Source organism: Pseudomassariella vexata (genome assembly GCF_002105095.1).
Source record: "Pseudomassariella vexata strain CBS 129021 chromosome Unknown BCR38scaffold_7, whole genome shotgun sequence".
In the NCBI taxonomy this organism is placed as follows: Eukaryota; Fungi; Ascomycota; class Sordariomycetes; order Amphisphaeriales; family Pseudomassariaceae; genus Pseudomassariella; species Pseudomassariella vexata.
The window spans coordinates 961,919-983,733 of record NW_024467962.1 but is presented as its reverse complement, the minus strand read 5'-3'; the positions used below and the strand labels follow the sequence as shown (position 1 = coordinate 983,733).

The 21,815-nt window shown below is 51.1% G+C and overlaps 9 protein-coding genes across 9 annotated transcripts; 4 read left to right on the top strand and 5 right to left on the bottom strand.

The window, feature by feature from the left end:
* Nucleotides 1-127: 127 nt before the first annotated feature.
* BCR38DRAFT_206405 (uncharacterized protein) lies at nucleotides 128-1,837 on the bottom strand. Its single transcript, XM_040854129.1, has 2 exons — nucleotides 739-1,837; nucleotides 128-687 (listed from the first exon to the last, which is right to left on the bottom strand). The coding sequence occupies exons 1-2, from the start codon at nucleotides 1,671-1,673 to the stop codon at nucleotides 294-296; spliced, it is 1,329 nt and encodes a 442-aa protein (XP_040715505.1). The 5' UTR covers nucleotides 1,674-1,837; the 3' UTR covers nucleotides 128-293.
* A 936-nt stretch (nucleotides 1,838-2,773) lies between these two features.
* Nucleotides 2,774-3,678, bottom strand: BCR38DRAFT_206403 (uncharacterized protein). Its single transcript, XM_040854128.1, has 2 exons — nucleotides 3,580-3,678; nucleotides 2,774-3,530 (listed from the first exon to the last, which is right to left on the bottom strand). Exons 1-2 carry the CDS (start codon nucleotides 3,621-3,623, stop codon nucleotides 2,909-2,911), a joined length of 666 nt encoding a protein of 221 aa, XP_040715504.1. The 5' UTR covers nucleotides 3,624-3,678; the 3' UTR covers nucleotides 2,774-2,908.
* Nucleotides 3,679-4,961: 1,283 nt separating this feature from the next.
* Nucleotides 4,962-5,728, top strand: BCR38DRAFT_485226 (SMN family protein Smn1; the record flags this gene model as incomplete). Its single annotated transcript, XM_040863852.1, has 5 exons — nucleotides 4,962-5,054; nucleotides 5,105-5,163; nucleotides 5,229-5,337; nucleotides 5,451-5,547; nucleotides 5,634-5,728. 5 exons carry the CDS (start codon nucleotides 4,962-4,964, stop codon nucleotides 5,726-5,728), a joined length of 453 nt encoding a protein of 150 aa, XP_040715503.1.
* A 2,169-nt stretch (nucleotides 5,729-7,897) lies between these two features.
* Nucleotides 7,898-9,015, top strand: BCR38DRAFT_343816 (uncharacterized protein; the record flags this gene model as incomplete). The annotated part of the gene is made up of 3 exons (XM_040856065.1): nucleotides 7,898-8,230; nucleotides 8,285-8,522; nucleotides 8,600-9,015. The coding sequence occupies 3 exons, from the start codon at nucleotides 7,898-7,900 to the stop codon at nucleotides 9,013-9,015; spliced, it is 987 nt and encodes a 328-aa protein (XP_040715502.1).
* Nucleotides 9,016-9,611: 596 nt separating this feature from the next.
* On the bottom strand, nucleotides 9,612-10,826 carry BCR38DRAFT_433975 (uncharacterized protein). The gene is made up of 3 exons (XM_040860284.1): nucleotides 10,507-10,826; nucleotides 10,221-10,305; nucleotides 9,612-10,147 (listed from the first exon to the last, which is right to left on the bottom strand). The coding sequence occupies exons 1-3, from the start codon at nucleotides 10,567-10,569 to the stop codon at nucleotides 10,101-10,103; spliced, it is 195 nt and encodes a 64-aa protein (XP_040715501.1). The 5' UTR covers nucleotides 10,570-10,826; the 3' UTR covers nucleotides 9,612-10,100.
* Nucleotides 10,827-12,537: 1,711 nt separating this feature from the next.
* Nucleotides 12,538-13,440, top strand: BCR38DRAFT_485223 (uncharacterized protein; the record flags this gene model as incomplete). The annotated part of the gene is made up of 2 exons (XM_040863851.1): nucleotides 12,538-13,337; nucleotides 13,401-13,440. The coding sequence occupies 2 exons, from the start codon at nucleotides 12,538-12,540 to the stop codon at nucleotides 13,438-13,440; spliced, it is 840 nt and encodes a 279-aa protein (XP_040715500.1).
* A 122-nt stretch (nucleotides 13,441-13,562) lies between these two features.
* On the bottom strand, nucleotides 13,563-15,533 carry BCR38DRAFT_433970 (uncharacterized protein). The gene is made up of 5 exons (XM_040860283.1): nucleotides 15,283-15,533; nucleotides 15,120-15,215; nucleotides 15,027-15,063; nucleotides 14,902-14,969; nucleotides 13,563-14,839 (listed from the first exon to the last, which is right to left on the bottom strand). Exons 1-5 carry the CDS (start codon nucleotides 15,376-15,378, stop codon nucleotides 13,886-13,888), a joined length of 1,251 nt encoding a protein of 416 aa, XP_040715499.1. The 5' UTR covers nucleotides 15,379-15,533; the 3' UTR covers nucleotides 13,563-13,885.
* Nucleotides 15,534-17,611: 2,078 nt separating this feature from the next.
* BCR38DRAFT_343062 (uncharacterized protein) lies at nucleotides 17,612-19,997 on the top strand (the record flags this gene model as incomplete). Its single annotated transcript, XM_040855996.1, has 5 exons — nucleotides 17,612-17,779; nucleotides 17,947-18,444; nucleotides 18,496-19,247; nucleotides 19,299-19,494; nucleotides 19,551-19,997. 5 exons carry the CDS (start codon nucleotides 17,612-17,614, stop codon nucleotides 19,995-19,997), a joined length of 2,061 nt encoding a protein of 686 aa, XP_040715498.1.
* A 230-nt stretch (nucleotides 19,998-20,227) lies between these two features.
* Nucleotides 20,228-21,677, bottom strand: BCR38DRAFT_433957 (NADP-dependent oxidoreductase domain-containing protein). The gene has a single exon (XM_040860282.1). It carries the CDS (start codon nucleotides 21,354-21,356, stop codon nucleotides 20,289-20,291), a length of 1,068 nt encoding a protein of 355 aa, XP_040715497.1. The 5' UTR covers nucleotides 21,357-21,677; the 3' UTR covers nucleotides 20,228-20,288.
* Nucleotides 21,678-21,815: the final 138 nt, after the last annotated feature.

Here is a 21,815-nt window from a genome sequence, read left to right as displayed (position 1 = left end):
ACATGAAGAACTCTGACTAATACATAGTTTGGTTGTGATGTGAAACTCAGGGTCACGTCTGCATCATGAAGTGAGTGAGTGATATTGGTCAAGATGCTTTAATATTCCAAATATGGTAGCCGACCAGGCCTTCCGTCTTCTCGTGCAGGCCCCAACCTGTGCACCCTCCTAGAAACCTCCCAACGCCCGAGATGGATGCTAGTGTTTGATAATATTTTCTCTGACCTTAGGGAGCGCAAGGCTTTTACCCAGTTGCTTGCTTCGCAATGCTACCAGCGTGAAAGAAACGAAGTCTATGGATGCGAACCTCCCCTTGTGTCCGGCCGCGTTGCCCCTGTCGCTACACTCGATACACTGCCTTTTCGGGACCCCTCTCCCGTAGATGCCTCTTCGACGCTGCGCTCTAAGAAGCCCGCCCATAGGTCCGCAAGGGATTCCTTGGCTGAGGCTGGTGTCGGTTCCGAGAAGAACTCAGTGTTGAGAGATGGCGTGCTGGGAGTTCGATGGAAGGGGGACGTGGGTAGCCGTAGAGTGTTACTAGCAGTTCCCGGCCGCGCCAAACCCGCCTGTTCTCTTTGCTCGTCCGTCCAATTGAGTAGGCCGGCAATGACTTGCAGTATCTGGAACTTCTTAGGGTCTGATCGGTCCAGATGCAGAAATTGGAGGAAGTGATTCGTAACAATTTGTCTTCTCAATAGTCAGTACCAGTATGCCAACGCGGAGTTCAGGGAAACATACCTATCGATGCTATCCTCTGGCTTCGTCTTCTTGAGATACCGCAGAGCCTTCGTCAAGTGGTCATTCAGGACAATAGCTTCATGCCGCAACTTGCCGATGAGCAGATTCTTCTCTTTGACCTCCTTTTCGAATGGTGCGGTTCGCTCTAGCTCCTTCTGCAGAGAATCCTTAAGCGTCTCGGCCTCGGTAGCCCTCAAATTAGCCTCTTTAACCAGCTTCTTCATGGCTTGAAGCTGCTCCTCAGACATCTCAACCATCTCTCGCAACTCCCTCTTTCGAGCCTCCTGGATTTCCTGTAGGGCTCGTTGAAGGCTGTCAACGGCTTGTGACTGGGTGTCCCGTTCCGAGGCTGCGCGCTCGTAGCTTTCTCGCAGCGAGGCGGCTTGCTCCTCCAAAGCGGATGTCTTCTCTGACAAGTTCTCTCTGACGGACCGCTCCTCCATGGCTAGCACCTCCCAGTCTCCCATGGCATCCTTCGCCGCTTCTGCTTCCTCGCGCAGATGCGTGATTTGCTTCAGCAGGTCTTCCTTTTCTTTGAGAGAGTTGTGTTGTGAAAGATTGTTGCGACTCCTCAGACTTGAAAGTTCCCTCGAGGCATCTTGAAGCTCCGTCCGCAGCCCCTCGATCTGCTCCTGATATGATTGTGAGCCTGTCTGTAGTTCCTCATTTTGGGCCTCGAGTTCTTCGATGCGTTCTTTAGCTTCTTCCAACTCGGCTTTATCTCGCGCTAGTCGGCTTCCCAGCGTCTCCTTGATCTTTTCCACTCGGCCCAGAAGCGTCTGATACTGCTCCTCTGCATGTTCCTTGGCAGCCTCGCTCTCCTCCAAGTCGGTCTTTAACTGTGACGCCTCCTGCTGATGCGTTTCTTGTATGCTCTCCAATTGCTTCCGCAACTGCTCTACTTCGGCCCGTAGCGCCTCGCGTTCCTGCGACATGGCTTCCAGTCTAGCCGTCGTGTCCGTACTCGGGACGTCTATTCGTGAGATTGCTTTCTGAGAGATATGCTCAGGGGGGTATCCGTTCGTCGTCGACGACGTGACATGGCCATTTGCAGCTGGCTCGTCTACTTGGACTGCATGTGCGTCTGGGTCGTCGGGTTGGTCGTTGTCGTCGTCGTCTTCGTGTTGCCCATTATAAGGCGTCTTTACTGCCTTCGCCTCATCGTCTTGGGGCTTCGGCTTATTGGAATTCTTCTTTTTCTTGGCGTTCTTCTTCTTGGAGGCTGATATGACCCACGTCAGCTGCTACGTTTCCACAGGTGGGAATGAGCTCACGGACCAGTACTCGTTTGCTGGGCTGGCTCAGCGGGAGTCATTGTCGGCGATTGGCAAGTTGCAAAGGTGAGCAGTGGAGCATTGGGGTTGACGTTGCGCTGTCGACCTGTTTGTTGGCGACTATTCAAATCCACTTGCACACCACGTAAGCCTTTTGGGTTTAGCGAGCCTAGTCTTAGTTAGCACTCAACTTTAGGATTCAGCAAGCTACAACACAGCTTGGCGGCCTACGTGCTTGGGTCTCTGCCAGCTGTAGTATCTGCCTGTTCCTCAGGGTTGGCAGCTGCCGTTGAAGTATGGGACCGCAGGTGCTCCGCAAACTTTACACTGTAGACCAAGTAAACCTCGAGCTCTGCGGCTTTATCAGATTTTTCTTTCTTCTTCACATATTTTCACCTTTGCTGGCATACTTTTTGAATCTGGCTCGCGCAATTCAGCGCTTATCTGACTGATTCACTTGCCCCAGCTAAAGCAGACTGATCATTGCCTTTTATAATCCTGCTGCTTACCCGGACTTTTGGTCTAAATGGTGCATCGGATTCGCTATGCGCAAACATAACGTACACATTGTGATGTAGTTTGAACCCACGCACAAAAGTTCTGGACTTCAGAGTTCGCAGGACTTGAGTTGGGTGCGACCAAGTTCTTTCATCGTGCCCGGCACTGCAGTTCTGCCATTAAAATCTTGGCTGATAGCTCCCAGTCAGCCCGACTTGGGATAGGCAACCGTTCAATGGCCATATAATTCCCAATTAAGGTCCTCACTTGCTGAGATATCGATAAATCAAGCGAAAAGATACAGGTGACGGACCAGAACTAATTCATTACCATACCAACACAGTCTGCCACGAATGTTATGCGAGAAGGGCAATGTTACCGATACAACCTAACAATGACTATGCTTTCACCTTCTTAGTCTTCTTTGTCTTCTTGACCTTCGAAAACTTTTTGACTTTCTTGCCACCCTTCCCATCCTCCTTGGTCATCTTCTTCGCTGTCGTGACTACTGTATCGTCGTCCATGGACTCGATGCCGTCTCCCAACTCTTCATCGGCGCTGAAAGGCACTTTAGCTTCAGCTGATGTGGCCTCTGGCGCTACTTCAATCGTCTTCGGGGCCTCGTCTCCTTCCTCGAGGGTCATTGCTTCTCCCGGGGCATGTACCACGGCCTTGAGTTCCGGTGCTTCAAACTCATAACCCATCTTCTTCAACTTCTGAGCTCGAACCGCACGCTTCTTGTATTCCTTGGAAATTGAGACCTCCCACTTGGCTTCCGACCGAGGCTTCTTGAGGTTGCTGCCCTCGATCTTGTTGTGTGGCTTCGCTCGGAACCGCTTGTTTGCGCCCTTCCACAGACTGTCATGGATCTGGGATTTCGGAACCAGTTTCACCTTGAGAATATGGCCGAACAGTAGATAATTATCCATGGTCTTGGCGACAATCTCTGCAGTGCTCGACTCCGCAAACTCGATAAAGCCGTAGTGCTTCATGGCCCCAGTCTTCTTGTTCCTCGATAAGCTACTCACTTGTTAGTTATTAGTAGAGGCCTCGAAGAGTATATGCTTACCGGAGCTTGTTGATAGTACCAAACTGTTCAAAGTACTGGCGCATTTGATGCTCACTGCCTTCAGGTTAGTAACGACGTATGAAATCTAGTGGAAGCAATCGCACAAGAATCCATGCGGCACTCGGCCTATGTAGACAACACCGGGCTCTTCTTTCTCTCCCTTGCCGGCCTTCGCAGCCTTCTTTACTGCTTTTGATGGTTTCGGTGCGGTGCCAACGTCCTGGTCCTTCTGGAACCCTGCACTGCTATCCACCACCGCATCTTCATCGTCACTCTCGGTCACTCCAGCGAGAGCAAGGACTTGGTCCTCATCTTCGTCCTCGGCTTCGTTTGCATCGGAGAATGGCGAACCCTCCTTTACAGGGATCTCCTCAGTAACTTTCTTGGTGGTGACCACCGTCGTGTCCTCGACAACGTTTTCTAGCTTCGCTGACGCTTTGGAAACCTTCTTGATCTTCTTCTCAGTCACATCCGGTTCTGTAGCCTTTACCTTCTTCTTGATCGCGTCTGGCTTTACAGACTTGGCCTTTTTCGGCGCGACAGGGCTGGAATCGTCGGGTGCTTTCCGCTTGGAGGCCTTGGCTTTGGCAGGCTTTGCAGCTGCAACCGCTAGAAAAAGGTGAGTTGAAGAGAATCAAACCCAAAGTATCAGTTGTAATGTACCTGCAGGCTTCTTAGCTCTGAGTTCGGGAGCCATTGTCCAAGTGTTGTCAAGGTATGTATATTGCTGATCAGCTGTAAGAATATAGCTTCTCACCTCATGGAACTTTTTTTTCTCGGTCAGGAACGAGTCCAGAATTCTGCCACCGTTGAAAACAGGGCGGTGAGCTGCCCCACTACAACACCGAAAGAGAACTCGACCTCCTTACGAAGTGGCAAACCAATCGACTGCTTCCTTTGACTAAACCGTAGGAGGCAAGTCAGAATATGTCTTTTCTCGATATCTCAACATTTCTTCGATCCTTTTTAAGATTTGGGTCCAAGGGGTGGTTAAGACATTCTGGCCCGGTTGAGAAGCCAGTTTCTGTTGTTGCTGGGAACTCACTAAGCACTCGAGTGTAACTGCTTCTTATCAAGCCGAACAAGTAAGCCAGATCAAGCTCTCTTCCTCGGGGACAAATTTGCCATTAATGAGTATTGTGCACTTGCGAGACTTGCCTCGAAAGTGATATTTTGATCTTCATCCTCAATAGCCACTGCCTGTAGTTATTAGCCTCTCTGCAGAGGCATTGATCCCCAAGTTATCTGGACGAGTCGCAGCTGCCTCTAGCAATTCTCGACTCAACCCCAAGCTTGGCAATCAACACAGAACAACATCTATGATATTCTCTATCGCTTCAAATTCTCACAACCATTGCTAACCCACCCACCTCGCCAGTATTATGGATTCAGGAGATCAGAACCTTACCCATGACGAGATCTGGGACGATAGAGCGTTGGTAAACTCGTGGAACGACGCTTTGGAGGAATACAAGGTGCCTGCCACCACGAAACTTCCACGAGGACATAATACTGACAAATTTAGAAATATCATAGCATTCATTCGAAAGGCGGCAATGTCGACGACCTTGTCAACCCTGAAAAGTCGGTTCATCCCTCGATACATCAGATTATTTGTCAAAATTACTCACACGCAGATTTCACCGTAGGACCGCAACTTCGGATGCCAAGGACGGAAATGAAGACTCTGAGTTGCCAAGCTCTCGTGATGCGGTAGATTGTCCAGATGTAGGCAGTGCAAACGGTAAGGTCGGAAAGGTACGTTGCGAGAAATCGCATCCCCATGGTCCATCACTGGGGTTCATCAAGGGGCTGAGAGGGATCTTGGGAGATCACGAAGCTTGGCATAAACGATTCTAATGAAACGAAAGGACAATTACGACGGTGATAAGGTCGGAAATCCAGATACCCAGCACAGCCTCCCCGCTGAGCGGGCTGCTTGTATCCCGGCACCGTTGCTCGGCTCAGGTAAGTTCCAGCCGGTCCATGCAGGTGTTATTGTCATTGAAGGAACAAACGGATGAATGTGTCAACACTTGGCTGACCAGAATCAGTGCGTGATGAGGGCCTCAAGAAGCTCTTGATGTCTTGGTACTATGCTGGATACTACACTGGTCTTTACGAAGGCCAAAGGGAGCATCAGCAATAGTGGTATTTTACGCAAGTCGCCGTAGCTGTAACAGCGATGAAGATTTGTCTAGTCAAGGCTGAGTCCGGATGGTGTTCGGCCTGTATCTGATCAACCAGGAAGTGGGGTTTTTCTGTAACAGTTGCTGTTGCAACAACAACACCTAGTCTATGGTCGTCTGAGGTGCGACATGCCCCGTCTTGTCGTTGTCATGGGATTTTCAGGACGGATAAAAATGGGACAAATGTGACATAATGGGACGGCTCAGAATGAAGTAAATGAGTCGCAGGCACGTAGTAATCGCTATAGTGACCACATACCTACAGCCTTTTAAACGGCGTGAAGTGCGGTTGAGCCATGAAACATTTCGGATGTTTGACTGATGTCAAATTTCAGTGGTGCCAGGTCTAAACCAAGATCTCACACGGACCAATTTGCGTATGGCCGCATCAACGACCCGTTGTGAGTAAGCAGGTAAGCCCGAGAATACACTTCTGTCAGGGGAACTGCCCGAGGGCGCCAGCGAAGTCAGTGACCACTGGGCTCAGCCGCCAGCGCTTCATTAAGTAACACCCATACCCCAAGTCAACACTACTGGCCAGCCTCGAATACCAGAGACCAACCGGTTCAGATCCAAGAGGCCTCCCTTCGCATGGAACTATGCGAGACCAGTTACCAAACATATGTGGAGAGATTGGTGCTTGGCAACACGAGAGGCTCGAAACCAGCCGCCTACAATACTGACTTTAGTAGGCCGACAAACCCGAAAAGTCGTCGAGATAGGGCCGCCTAGCATCAGGGGAGGCCAGGAGATGGGATGGCCGAAAGCCATAAGTTACGCAACGAAGCTAATGAATAGCCATTGCTTGTATGCAACAGAGTTTTGGACGCCGGTGGATACTCGGTACGCAGCTCGCTGACTGAAGCAAAATTTGAGTGGGATGAATGACAAGTCTGGACGACGACTTTTCAGTCGCTTCGAAACATTAGATGACGCGAAAAATGGGGCAGTTTGGAGCCCAACTCAAGGCCTAATAACTGATAGTTGCTGGTGATTGCTACAGCACGCGGGCTCTTGGGGCGCTTCGGACTCTTAGGTATCCCTTGTTAGAAGCACTCTCAATTTCTTTCTAGCGTCGGGGAGACATGGTCTAATGCCTGTCCTAGCCCGTATTTTAGCAGTCGCACCAGTGAGCGGGCGGCAGCTATGGGTTTTGGTCAAGGTACAACTCTTGTTCTCCGCACGAGGTCCAACTTCAAATCTGTGCCGGTGTAGCGGATAAGCTTAATTGTTGCCATATTACCCGCTGGGGATGCAGTGTCCGTCTTGGCAGGTCCAATGCTGAAGTCATGGCGCCTGCCAACTGAGCTGCACTTAGGTCTCTCGACATAATCGATTGATCTCGAGATGGCAAGCAGCAATTGACTTGTTCATTTTCAATCCCATCGTCTCAATCTTTGCGGGTCAAAAGTTTTCAGACAATCTATCCGACTTTCAACGGCCCAAAGTCTATCTCTCGTGGCATTGGCGGGTACTGAGTTATGACCGCGCTGGCACGTTTAGCGAGATGCCAAAACACGACTCGAGACGATTCTGTCACATCCGACCCCTAAATAACCCCTGAACGGTCCTGACGCCAGTCCTGATGCAGCACTCCGAGCCGCAAGACATCCTGGCAGGGCCGGCCCTTGCCAACCCTGACAGCCAGGTTGCGATGGGATGCCAATGCTGCAAGTGCCGCTTGCTATTGACTGGCCCTGATCGGACGTCTTCAACGCCGGAACGAGATGACCTCAGGACCCCGGCTATGCCTTGCACGGAAGACTCGCTCGTGCTGTTTCGAGACCAGGTCCTGGCCCAGGATGCCAATATGGCCGATGGGCTGACTGGTGGCTCCTACAGTGGAGGGCAGCACCGATCTTCAACACTGGATTTAAACAATCCGATCCCCTCTCAGGGCGTCGACTGTGGGTTGTTTCTTCTCTTTATCTTTATTCATCAGTCCGACTGCCTTGCTGTGTGTTCACTCTTTTCCTGTCTCCATTGTTCATCTTCATTCATTATTCCATTCGTCACGAGCAGGAACTCGCCCATTCAAGAATCTTCGAGCCCAGTTCAGTCCAATCCTTCAGGTCAAGGCTATTACAATACAACCCAGTACAACCCAAATTATTCAATAATCAGTCAAGATGAGGTTCGCAGCAGCTCTCGCTTTGGCAATTGCCCCCGTCGCTTTGGCCAAGGCCGTTCACAACGTCTACCCCGTCAGGAGAGATGGACATAAGGACAAGGGCGACGATGACGACAACAAGAAGAACAAGGACGATGGCAAGAACGTAGGAAACCAGATCAATATCATCGACGCGAGTGTCACAACCCAGATCATCCTGATCTGGAACAACCCGGGAGGCGGTGCCCCAACCACGACACTGAATGACCAGGTGACGGTGACACAAACAGTCACCGCCAAACCTGATGCCACTGAAGTTGCCGAGGCGCCTGCTGCCGCTGCTACCCACAATGTAAGTGAAATATACGCACTACACCGCACTGAGTACAGTTCCTAACAGACATAGGTCATTGTTGGTGGAGCTGGTGGTCTCGTATACACTCCCGCCGAGTTGAAAGCCGCCGTGGGTGACATGGTCATCTTTGAATTCCAGAGCACGAACCATACTGCTACCCAGTCCGCTTTCGCCACGCCCTGTGATCCTCTTGAGGGCGGCATGGACACTGGTTTCCAGCCCAACCCCGACAATAGCATTGTGCCCGCTCCCCAGGTCGCCATGCAAGTCATGACCACCTCGCCCGTCTGTAAGTTGCCACACAAGCCTTGACAATCCTCATCTCCTGAAATCTCGTGAAATAATGACTAACAAATTTCCCAATAGGGTTTTACTGCAAGCAAATGGGCCACTGCGGAAAGGGCATGGTCTTCTCCATCAACCCTACCGCCGACAAGACCCAAGCTATGTTCCAGTCTATGGCCATCGCACAGAAGGGTACTGGAGCCGGCAGCGCTATCACCGGTAACGCTACAGAGGCCGCTCCTCCCGCTGAGGCACCTCCCGCCGAGGCCGCTCCTGCATCCTCCGCTCCTCCCGCTGAGGCTACTGCTCCCGCTGAGGCTGCTCCTCCCGCTGAGGCCGGTGCCATCACCAGCGGCACCGGCACCACCCTCACTGGCGAGACCTGCATCTGCGCCGTCGCCTGCGGAGCCGGTGCCTTCCCTGCCATCCAAGCTCAAGGCCTTGGTGCCTTTGGCGGCATTCCAGGTGGTCTGCCCGCATCCATGGTCGAGGCATAGTGGAATTAAGTCAGTCAGTGGTTCTTGGGATCGGGGCGCGGTTTCGTCCGTTACGGTAATGGGCATGATGCGAATGATACCTCGACTTTTTTTTGTTCTATATATACAACGTATAGACCTGAGTCGAACAAAAACCCCGTCATACCATCAGTCCTTATTGGGTTTAGGGTTTGGGGTTGTAGTGGCTTAGAATATTCTCCTCCTCTTCTTCAATGCGCGTTTTTTCTATCGGGCTTTAGAAGAAGACGAATGGTGTTGTTAGATATGACTGGATCGTATTTTTTCTGGATGGGGATGCAAATTTAATAGGTCATTGAATGATAGTCAAATACCATGTTCTTCTTTTTATATATTTTGTCGCTATTTTTGCACCACTGTTTTCGTGTGGGAGTCATGTTGAGTTGGTGGCCATTGTTTATTTAGTGTTCCGTATACTCTAAGATAGGGAGACGTAGAATTATACCCCCCAGGACACTGAACTACTTGGTGGTATGGATTCTCAGAAAGAATCAGTATAAGAACGTCATGGCCGAGTAAGACGTACGTAGGTGTCCTGCCACGGTAATAGTTACTTTGTTGCGTTTCCTCTTCAAACCAAGGGGCTTTATCTTCCTCATTTATGTTCAGTTTGTTACTATTTTGAAAAAAAAAGCAATATATGTGCCCTTGGTTTCAACTTTGAGCAGCTGGATCATCAGAAGGTTCATCGACATACTAAATTTCACGGAAGTTGGGGATGATCGAGGACCTGAATGGCAGGTTATCCAGAAATACCTGTTGGGGGAGATATGTCATGTTCAGATCAAGACACAGGCATGGCAGATCGTTCCCAATCTTATAACCGTATAGCACTCTCCTCCCAACATGATCACACCACGGAATGACGATGTCCCAATGAGGACTGCTCATAATGTAGGTCGCTAGATTCTATGGGTATTGGGCTTCATTAAGTGATCCTACGGCAGGAAGCTCTGCCTACACGCCGACGCCAGTCTCGCCCATTGGTTCATCCATATCGTGATATCGTGTTCTTGCTGTCCAACAGTGGGCCCCATCAAGACATTTTGCAACGAGGGAGGGGCGCTCTATTTCTTCGCGGCCGCGGCTGCTTCAGCAGCCTTCTTCGCATCGGCTGGGAACAAAGAGTCTCGTTAGTGGACGAGGTTCTTTCGCAGTGGTGCAGGAACGGTAGTTTGGTGCCTTACCAGCGGCTTGCTTCTTCCGCATCATCTCGGCTACGTTGTCCTTGTCGCGCTGCATCTCGGCGCCAGTCTTCGCGTTCTTGGATTTCTGTAGTAAGCGCGAAGCAAATGGTCAGTAATCTCTCCCGCGCACAAGGGCAGTGGATTAGCAAGCAGTGTGGGAACTCTGTGTTGGCCCGATAGATAGTCGGGCGGCAACGACAACGACGACAAGTGCTACAGATGCGCATCTGCTGGCGCATGTACTGGACCCAACGACCGCGGTGGCGGCGGTTGTGGTTGGCCTTACCTGGGATGCTTGCGCCTTGAGGTTCTTCTCACGCGCCTTCTCGCGTTGGTTGCCGCGGGCCATTATTTTTATACGCGAGGTGGTACTGGACTCTCTATGCAAGCGCTTGAGCAAAAGAAAAATGTGTGGACAAATGCAAAAAAGCAGACAAAGCAGGCCGTGGGACGAGAGATGGGTTGGATGGGACTGCGTCTGGTTTGGTTTCGTGGGTCGAGAAGGTAAAGGCCAGTCAAAGCATCGGGAATCTGGAAGCGCAGAGAAATAAAATTCGCCTGCAAGGTCGTAGGCCTCAGGTGAAGTGAGGCTGTGTTCGGCGGCTGCTTTGTCTGGACCTCGGTGGGGCTTTCCCCGTCTTGCTAGGCGCCGCTTACTTTTATTAGAATTGTCCTCTGTTTGTAAGTTCGGTCTGTTTGAACAACACAACAGCTGAGTGCGTTTACTGCCCATCCTCTATTCGCCGTTGAGGATGTCATTGCGGTTGAGATGAAGATGGCCTTGTCGCTTCTAGAAATGCATGTGTGCGGAACGACAAGTCATCGGAGGAACAGTTGCAGAACTATGTGCTGGTTTCCAACGCCTCCAGTCTCGATGTCTTGTAAGGTTTTGTAAGTAAAGTAGCATCACTCTTTCGATGAGACTAGGAGCAACAGAACCTGTAACATCAAACCTTTCATAGAGGCTTGAATAACAGGTGTGCATGGTGACACATGGCGTCTTGAGGTTGAGGAAACCGTCAAACTTTCTCCCACGAAGCTGCAGATGCTTTGACATTGTCATCTGGTTCGTTGGCTCGGCAATCTGGGAGAAGGCGAGGCACTGCCCTATTTGGCGCAACACTACAAGAAATTACGAGACTTGAACTGTTGCAAGTCTCGTTGGGGGACAAAGCATCTGGAATCTGGAGGCTCTCCCTGTGGACATCCTGAAGCACGAAGCAGCCGCTCCCTTGTGTGGGTTTGTCGGGTTTATGTGGGGCATAGGAACTGCATGCATAAAGAGAGAGTGAAACAAAGCCTGTTCAAACCACAGCCAATCGAACTTCCAACATCAACTAGTCCTGAAATGCCCTGATGCGTTTACTGAACCCTTCCAGGAACATGGCGATGCCAATCCGTCTGATCTTGGGAATACTCATCCTTATTGGATCATATCAACCCCGTCAGACAGGGCTGTCAACAATTTACCAAGCGATTGCCTGTGGGCACGTGGGATCCATACATCTTCAAGTGTGAACTGTTCAAAGAGACCCCTCTAGTATCACGAGCTATCAACAACCCGGCAAGCCAGGAGCGGCGGTAGACCACCTGCAGGAACGCGTCAGTTTGACATTGCGAAGCTGTATCAGTCGAACATCACGCGTTGTGGCCTGTAAATTGCCAATGCCGTGCGCTTGCTCGCTAGATTGATTTGGGCATTTGGGCTTCATTAGGCTTGACACACTTCATCAAGAAACTAATCCATTGGCTAGCGACTGAAGAAACAATTATTCAATGCGAAACGCCTGGAGGAACCCCAGACCGAAGTTTTTTCTAAGCTTTTCCCATTGTTCCTTTGGTTCAATGTCCATTCATCTTAATATTCGATAGTGGTGCTCTTTCTCACAATAAAGCTTCGAGACCCGCCGGCCATCTATCGATCTACTTGTCCCTCGATTTGACTAGTCAGCGCTTCTTTGTCCTTGGCTGAGGCGAATGATGATACTATTCACTTTCTATTCATTGTCTTCGGCCTTATAAATTTCCTTGGTGGAAGCGACTCGGCATCTCCCTCGACTTCCAGCACTCATCCCACCCTCAACAGTCCTTTGAATCCTTCTAGTTAATCTACCTTGCGATCTGCGAGATCGTATTATCAGAAAAGCAATCAACCCACAGTCTATTCTCATTCGATTCACTCGTTCGCAAATCCGCTCCACTGCAGGCAGTCACACTCGTTGGTGATCCCGGAACTCACACGCACCTCATCTACATGGCCAGCACGCCAAAAACTGACGATTACACCCCCAGAGATACCAATCTTACTATCAACAAAATGTTCGGCAAGAAACCAGCCAACTCGGGCCGCCTCCAAGGGCTGGGCTACATCATCCTCAACATCATCCGGGTCATCAATGTCCTCATCCTGTCCATCATCGGTGCCGCATCAGTGGTACTCATGGTCGTGGCCAAGCTGCCCAACGGCTTCACCTTCTTCAATGACATTGCCCTGTTTTTTGTGGTTGGAGTCTGCGTTGTTCTTGTTTTGGCAGAGACGGAATTCGAAAGGATCCACCGCTTCCTCGACCAGACATTTCCTGTCATTGGTCCCAACCGAGGCTTGACTTGGCTGGGACTCGCCATGATCATCATGGGGTCGCACACTCTCGGTCAACTCAGCGACTCTCGCAACATCCCGCAGAAGATGGGTCTTCCCTTCTGGCGCCTCTGCATTGCGGCTGGTATCTTGGCCATCGTCTTCGGCTTCCTGAACATCATCACTTCATGGCTCTACTCCAATAAGGGTAGTGGCCTGTGTGCTCGGGAGGTCAGACGCGGAGGCGCTACCGTCGAGAACGTCAATTGGAAAGACCACTCCAGCCAGCGCAGCAACTCGGTCCGCAAGGAAAAGTCGAAGAGCAAGTTCTTCGGCGTCTTCGGTGGCGGCAGGGACAAGGACACCAAGAAGCCCCAGATCAGCGGTCCCATCAATACTTCTGCATACGACCACGACCTCGAGGCGGGTTGCTCCGATGACGAGTCGGCCTACCATCCCGAAGTCAAGACGTCTCCTATCGTCCCCAACCTCGTGAGACCCGAGTCTTCTCACCACCCCTACAACCGAGGGAACTATATGTAAGTCGAGTGTGTGCGGCACGTCGCGTATCGGACTCCCGGACTAATGCGGACTGGTGGCAGTCCACGGTACAGCGAGGCGTCACACATCCCACGATTTTGAAGAGAAGTACCAAAATCTTGACATAAGGTCAACATTACACATATACACGAAAAGGCGTTTAGGTTGCATAGGAAATACCCAGGGGACCTTGAAATAGGCAGCGATTTCACCTAGTTAATTAGGTCTATACTTAACAATTTATTTTCATTCTTTTTACCTTGCGTTGCACCCCGCAATTTTGTTTTATATTGGAAGTTTGTTATAAGTGTGAGCCGGTGAAGCCTGTACAAAACCAAGTAGGCGGACGCTCGAAATATGCAGCCCGCTTCACTCACGAGGACTTCACATAGAATTTCACTCCATTTGGCTACATAATGTATATTATGCTGCCGATTCCCTGTATTAGAAGCCAAATTAGTGTGAATCTGTGGATTGTGCTTTGTTGAAGCCACGAAGCATGCCAAATCCATTGCACGTAGCTCAGCCACCGTGCAGTTTATTCAGATCATGAGTTACATAGAAGCTCCACCAGCGATTGTTTACGCATCGGGTCCCTGGTGCTCGCCATCGTCGGAACTCGTTCAGACTTCACTTCGGACCATGCTCCACTACTGCCCGTAGACCCTGGAAATGGAAGCACTTGCCCAGCAACAAAGTTGTCTCGGTAATGCGCAGGCTTCATATGTAAACCTCGCCCGGTGCTGCATCCATGCCTTTCGCTGTTGTTTCTGCCGTCGTCCATGCTGTGGAGGAGGGGATCCGCATCGACAAGTGACAGTAGTTTACCCATACCCAGGTTCTCCGGATATTGGAGCGGCTGGGTAGGGAGCGGTTCTCGCCTGACCATGACCTCGAACTTGACAACGACTTGGTTCAGACGGGGTCGTATGAGGTTGGGCCAAAAGACGGAAATGCTGCCCGCGATGGCGCCAATGGATATCTCCGCCACACCGAGCGTGACGCTGATCGGGCCGTAAAACGTGGGGTCATATGTCGGGTATTGTCCCACCTGGTTTCTGATGTTTACCACCACTCGCCAGACACTTAGTGCGTTGACCACAAGACCCAGTGAGAAGAGTGTGAAGAGACCGGCCCGTTTATGTTTGGTATCGCTATGAGGCCGGATCAAAAGGGGTACGGGGATCACGAGAACAATCAGGTCCCAAAGTCCGTTCGTCGCCGCATGGATGAGGTAAGCCAGGAGCAAGGAGTTGCCCCTGATGGCCACACCCCAACATTGCCCTGAAGCAGTTCGGTTCCAGAAGGCGTTGACCGGCCAGCAGGGAAACCACGCCAGAATACTGAACACACATCCCCACAGACCGACCAGGTACGCTGTCGTAACGCATATTTTATGGAGGCGGCTGTCAGTGTCGTATATGCGCATGTACTGGAACAGGAGTGAAAGCTTCACGAGTGCTGCCGACACATTATAACTCCCGTACATGATGTAGAATAACTACATACCAATTCAGTCCACATTGATCGCATCCGACGGCATCACGGCGTCGTGCAACACACCTTCATGACATTTGCGAGTGACGCAGGTTTGAGCTCCGAGACGTGCTTGCCGAAGCCCGCGGCCGGTACTTGTGTTCCATGTCAGAGACCAGCTGCTGTAGTGACCATTTTGAATTTTGACATACACATCAAGGTGGGGACGATCCCAATCATGTACCAGAACTGTGTATCCCAACTGTTAGTTGGCAGGTACCGGAAGGTCAATAGAAGGAACTCACGCTGTAGAAAATGACAAAGATATCATCCCATCCTGGTAAGCGAAGGACCCAGAATCGCGTATATAGCCGCAGGGCGATGAAGATGTAGACTAGGGTCTGCGTTGGCAAACAAACGATCAGCAGGGAAGACTACCGCAGCCATGCCTTTTATATGGAACCATACCAGCATTGTGATATGTACGCCCCTGAAGTTGCTTGCCTTGTTGATCCATGGCTGGGGTTGATCGGCAAAGTCGGTGATGGTTTGCGAGTCTGACATGAAAACACTGGTGTAAGAAAGTCACTGTACTGGTCGGTTGTAAACCCAGTCTCATAGCTGTGTAATGAAGGAAAAGAGGACTTAAACGGCTCAGACTAAAATTGGTCTGGACCATGTTACTGGACTTGACCTTTAGTTACAGGACCTACGCAGCCAGAAAATTGGTCTAGTGATCAACATCCGGGGTCGAGACTTTCTTTTGACTTCTCTTGGCATATGCAGGTCATGTACTATGGTATCATGGGTAAGTTTTCAATTGTATGTTTGTACCGTGCTCCACCTAGGCACGAGCCAACTCTTAGCTACCTGGCTTGAAGCGACCTTAACAGCTAGCTGTCTTAATCAGATTAAAAGAAAACGTTGTAGTAGTTTGAATTTCGGCTTTCGATTTACCACCGTCGAAATGGAGGGTTCGAATTGGTTAGCGATCTGCTTCTGTAAGGTGTTTAGTCCCTATTGTAGTTGCTACATACGCGATAATTAGGACGCGTTAACAGCAAGTTGGAATCAGAGGTGGAAGTACCTTTTCGTTAGTATGAATAGGCTAGGTAAGAATCGGTAAGAATCAGTATAGCGTTACCTTGGCAGTGGTCCACTGGTACTTGTCAAGGGGGTGAAAACTTTGGCCTGATACCGTAGTAGTGTTTGATTCGAAAGTTTAACACCAAATGACATACGGCATACCCCTCATGACGTGTCAAGACACATTCATCCCAACATATCCAACTAGAATTGGCCCATAGCACTCGGAGTTTGAATCTCCTTCTATCCACAAGGAACCCATCCATGGCCCGTGAAGACGTTTAATAATAGCCAATGCCTTACGGTCTAACACAGCTCCTGGCCGTCAGCTGCAAGTGCTTCTAGCTATTCCTCGATCGATGAGCTTCTGGTTTGGGACGGACGGTCCAAAGACATTCCGCGGTAGGTAGGGGCTCCCTATTTTGCGCCCCCACATGGTTCACGTAGTGCGCACGAAAACTATGGCGCTCACCCCACGGCTATGCTTGAATCAGCAACGGACGTGCTCGGAGTATATTGATCGAGAGCGTTTGCCAACTTCCAGGATGGCACTGGTATGTTCGGGCCACGAGAGGCTGGTAGACTTATTAGACAACAGCTTTCCGGACAGGATGCAAAGACGGTGTAAAGAAGAAGGCTACATAGTTGTGAGCAAAAACCCCTGGTCTGTAGGCTGTTGGAGTACAAGAAATAGACTGCTCATACTTGCTGAAGGCTTGATAACGCAACGGTCTTGTTCGTGAGCCAATTTCTAACTCCAGATTGTAATCCGAGGCGGCAGCCAGCGACTTCAGTGAAGAAATTAGATGGATATGATGGATGAAATTTCGCGTTAAGTTTTCCATGTATAAGCAACAACCGAAATTTCAATTTTCCTTGTTTCAGAGCCGATTTAAATATGAGATGTTGCAGCCCTGAAGGACGAAGTACAGACAGTGCAGCATTGTGTTCAGTGGATCTAGTTCGCGCTATGACACGAGGTGGCACGTGCACACAACACTCAGCGCTGCTTCCTGTTTTCCTGGCTGGAAGCCACTGGCAACATCTTCAAATGACTGTTGACGTGCACACAATGAATACAACTTACCAAGTAGGTGCTTGTCGACAGCGTCATCAAATTCAGATCTAGTCGATGCGTCGCGTATTTCTCAGCTTGCGCCATACTTTTCTCGACCCACTTCCACGGCGCAGCGTTGACGCCGGTCGAAGAACTCGATTTGTGCGCCTCTCCCTTACGACCTCTCGCATTCACGTCACCGCCACCCCGGTTTATATTACCATAGTACACCAGTACCTAGGCGGGAAGAGTTCAAGTACTTTATACGGCTAGAGAGGTGCCTTCGTCGGTGGGGATAAGTCAGGCGCGCGGGATCGGAAGGGCTGCTGGCATCTGGCTCAACCAAAAAGGGCTCTGCTCGGCGGCAAATTGGCTATTGACGAGCATTAGAAGACACTGGGGTTGTGCTCTGAGGGAGGAGTGATTCAAATTCCAGATCTCAATATCGTTTGATGAAGAGATTTCAAGAGGGCCACTCGCCATTGTGACCCCCTCGTTTGACGCAACGCTATTGTTCTCTCAGTGCAAGCATTAAAGAAGCTTTCCTTGCAACAAAGCCTTCGCCATCGTCACCTCCAGCAGCACTATCCTTACTGCTTCTTCTCTATTTTCACCAACGCACAGACGGGCCCATTGTCTGCAAACTACAGCATCATGTCATCCTATCAGGAAACTGAGGATTTCGAGAGAGACTTTCGCGAGGCTCTCGAGGATCTCCAAGTGAACAACCGGTATGACATACAGAACTTAACTATGATTGCTCGCGAGAATACCGAACACGCACTCGCCATCTCGCAGGTGCTGCAAGATCACCTCAAACGGGTAGGCTAATATTTCCAATGTCCCGACACTTCCTCCCGTTACACGCTTGAATCACTTCCTCAACCTCAAAATTATCCGTCCGCAGCATCGACCGACACTGTCCTATCCTCTTATTGTTTGCTCCAAATATTTAAGTCTGTCGAACCACTACTCACATCGTTGTATAGATCGCGCCTCACAAGAAGCTGCCCTCGCTGTACGTTCTTGATTCCATCGTCAAGAATGTCGGAACACCATACACGTTATTCTTCGGCAAGAGGCTGTTTCAAACGTACATGGACTCCTACGCTTCAGTGGACATGAACACCCGGAGAAAGATGGACGAGATGCTCAAAACCTGGAAGGAGCCCATTCCGGGTTCCATCGACACACGGCCGGTCTTCCCTCCGGATGTCACCCGCCCGATAGAGAATGCTTTAATCAAAGCGAGGACGTCGGCCATGCACGCACAGCAACAAAATCTCAGAACTGAGCAGCAGCTGCTTGGTCGAGGCAGATCAATGGGTCAACCTGTTCCGTACCGCGAGACGCCAACTCCGCCTGGTTCCGGATATCGACCACCTTCTCAGGCCAGCGGCTACCCAGCTGAGCATGCAGCCTCCATGGCGAACGGCAGCCCCCATGGCCATCCGACGCAACCTCCGTCCCACTATCCCCTTCACCAGGTAAGTCTGGATGCCTCACCTGGAGCGAACAGTGACTAATTGGCCATGCAGCAACAAATCCCTCCAACACGATCAACCCCACAGCCTCCGGCAAGCTTGCATGCATTTCAACCGCTTCATGGTGGCTATAGCATGCCACAATCAGGAATCAGCGTAGACGCTTTGACTGATGACATTCAGAGGCTGATTACAGCATTTAAGGCTGAAGTTTCACGCAACCCACATGATCCTAGTATACAGACAAGACTTAAGGCGCTCTTGGATTTGCAAAGTCTACTTCAAAGCCAGAACTTGCCGCAGGATCAGTTAGTGCTTGTTAAAAATCGAATTGCTGAACTCGCCGTGACCATAAGGGCACCTCCTGCCCAAATAGCCACACCTGTACCTATCCCCCAACCTGTAGCAGTAGCTCCTTCTCCCGCAGCGGCGCCAAAGGTGTCCTTAGATTCTTTACTCGGGTCGGGTGCATTGGCTGCTCTGCTGGCACGAGGTTCTGCCACGCCACAAGTTTCTACACCACAACCTCCTCCTGCAACAGTGGCCATCAGATCACCACCGCCTCAACGGGTTGAACCTCCCAAGGTGGCCGCACCGCAGGCCGACCCTATGTCGCTTTTGAACATGTTACGGAAGGCCGGTATGCTTCCAGCCACAACCCCGTCCAGTGGCTCGACACCGGTACCGAACGTCGCGCCATCTGTGGCAACCCCGTTCCCTCTCCCGGTTCATGGTATGACGCCGCCTTCTCTTGAGAACCTGACAGGCGATATTGCGTTCAAAGCCTCTTCGCTAAAGCAGTATGTGTTCTCCGCATGACTTAACTAATATTGGTTACCAACACTCACACGGTCTAGCTTCCGACCACATTTGCTGTCCTTCATGTACGAGGCTCTTGGACCACAATGTACGCAATGCGGCCGACGGTTCAAGACGGATGAGGAAGGGAAGAAGAAGAAGACGGCACACATGGACTGGCACTTCAAGGTCAACCAGCGGATTGCAGAGACGGAGAAGCGAGGCCAGCACCGCAGTTGGTTCATTGACGAGATGGTACGTCACCACTAAAAACAGCTGTTTCTTTAATAAGTACTAATATTTCGCGTTAGGACTGGATCAACTCTCGGGAGACAATTGATGAGGATTACGTCGCTCCCACGGGCGATTCGGGTGCTCAGGGCTCGGCTGCTAAAGCCCCCAAGCTCCAGTACATCCCCGTCCCCGATGACCCGATGCTAGCGAACAGTGTGTGCCCCATCTGCCAGGAGAAGTTCGAAACGAGATGGCTCGACGATGCGCAAGAGTTTGTCTGGCCGGATGCCCTCCGAGTGGGAGACCGGATACATCACGCCAGTTGCCACAAGGAGGCCATGGGTAGTAGCGCGGTTGGATCTCTCTACTCTCGCAATACCCCTGAGCCGGTGCTGGGCAAGAGAAAGGCCGAGGTGAGTCGAAGTCATCTTGAGAAGTGCACAGCATATGGATTGCGACTAACGGAGCCCAAGCAGGATGAACTGACGGGTATACGCGGGAAGCTGAAGATGGAGGCAGCGTAAGGAGGGAACGGCATTACGCTGTCGACTTTTGAGCATGGCTGGGCGGCACCTACATTGAGAGGAGCGGCAGTCATCTTTTGGCGTTGCGGGTTATTGCATTGGGACTGGGGTGAAACTTAGGGAGCATTACCGCATTGCATAACGCAGGATACACCTGAACTGCCAGCCATTCCTCTCTGGAGATGAAGCATAGATGAACTGTTTGAGTAGATGACCAACTGATGTAGCGTTTATGCACTTGTTGTCTCCCGTCGCTTTATGACTTATTGCTTACTACCATTACCACTGTATTCACTCTACTTCCCCTATTACAGCCTTGAAATCCGCCAATGCCCTCTTCCAAGCTTCTTTTCCGTCCCCCTGAGCCCAAATCTCTACCTTCTCAATCCCCTCGAGATCCTCCCGCATATGCTCCTCCTTCGTTGTCCCATCCAAGATCGTCACCCCCTCCAACCCCAACACAAGCGAATAGTACGCTACCTCTCTCCCCACGCCCGCACTCCTCGCCAGCTCCGCCACCACACCGCTCTTGACCAAAGCAGGGTTCCCCGTCAACGTCCAGAAGCTCTGGAACACGACCCCCTTGGCCCGACAGAACCGCCGCAGGGCTGACTCGTACCCCGTGTCCCGGTAGAACCGGTTCTGGACCACGGCGGGTTTGACGGCGACATCCGGGTGCGAGAACAGCATCTCGAGCGTCGGGAGGGGGGTGTTGGCGATGCCGAGGTGGCGGATCGCGTGAGGGACGTAGGTGCTGAGCGCTTGCCAGACGCGCAGGGTGTCTTCGCGGTGGTGGAGGGGGGAGTGGAGGACTAGGCTGTCTAGATATGTCCCTTCCTCTCCCTCAGCCTTACCATCCCCTCCCGTAGCGAGATTCTGCAGCGAAGAAGCGACAGAAGCGTGCACCTGCTCTTCTAAAGGCGCGGAAGGGTCGTAAGGTAGGTTGTCCAGGTCCTGCCCGGAAGTTGAGGTGAACTTGGTCTGCAAGAAGACGCATTTGCGGGTGATGATACCCTCGGATATGGCGCGGCGCAGGCCGTCGCCGACGAGGTGTTCTTGGTAGTGGCGCGGCTGGGCGGCGGTGTCGATGCCTCGAAAGCCGGTTTTCAGGGCCTGGTAGACGAGGTCCGCGGTTTGGTCTTTCTTCCAGGCAGTGCCGTAGACGAGACGGGGAGTGGTGGTTGTGGGGGACCCCGGGAGAGTCAGGTCGTTGGAGAGGGCTAAGGTTAGGGGTGTGGTGGACATGGTGAGGGATTGATGATTCGTTGGAAGGTGGGGTTGATGTGGTGACGGTGTGAATGGTAAGATTTGGGTGGTTCTGAACTTGAGGGTTCTTGATATTGTCGTCCTCGTGGACATGCCCACTGCAACTCGTTTTATTCCCGTCGAGGATTTGGGGAATGTGTTATGTTTCTACGCCGTTGATAAGATTGTGAATTGGATTGGTTTGTTTGCTGGGATTGAAAAGTGCTGCGATTCTCACTGTTGGGCAACTGGATGGAAGACAGAGGCGGAATAACCAAACGGTGATTTATCTCGACGCATAATGACAACATCGAATGGGATCGGCTGAAAGTCCAGATGACTTGCTCGTTCAAGTGTGCAGATATCAAACGTCACGTCTACTACGTATTCAGCAATCTCAATTGGCAACTTATTCATCGAATGACTGTATTGACATGAGAACTATAGTAGGTAGTACCTGGTTTGCGTAACTCCCCAAGTGTATTCGTCGAGAACTGTTCGAGCAATGGGATACTGGGCAGCAGTGCTGGGTGGGGCTCTATGTAAACGCTTCGGGATACCGTATGGTGATTC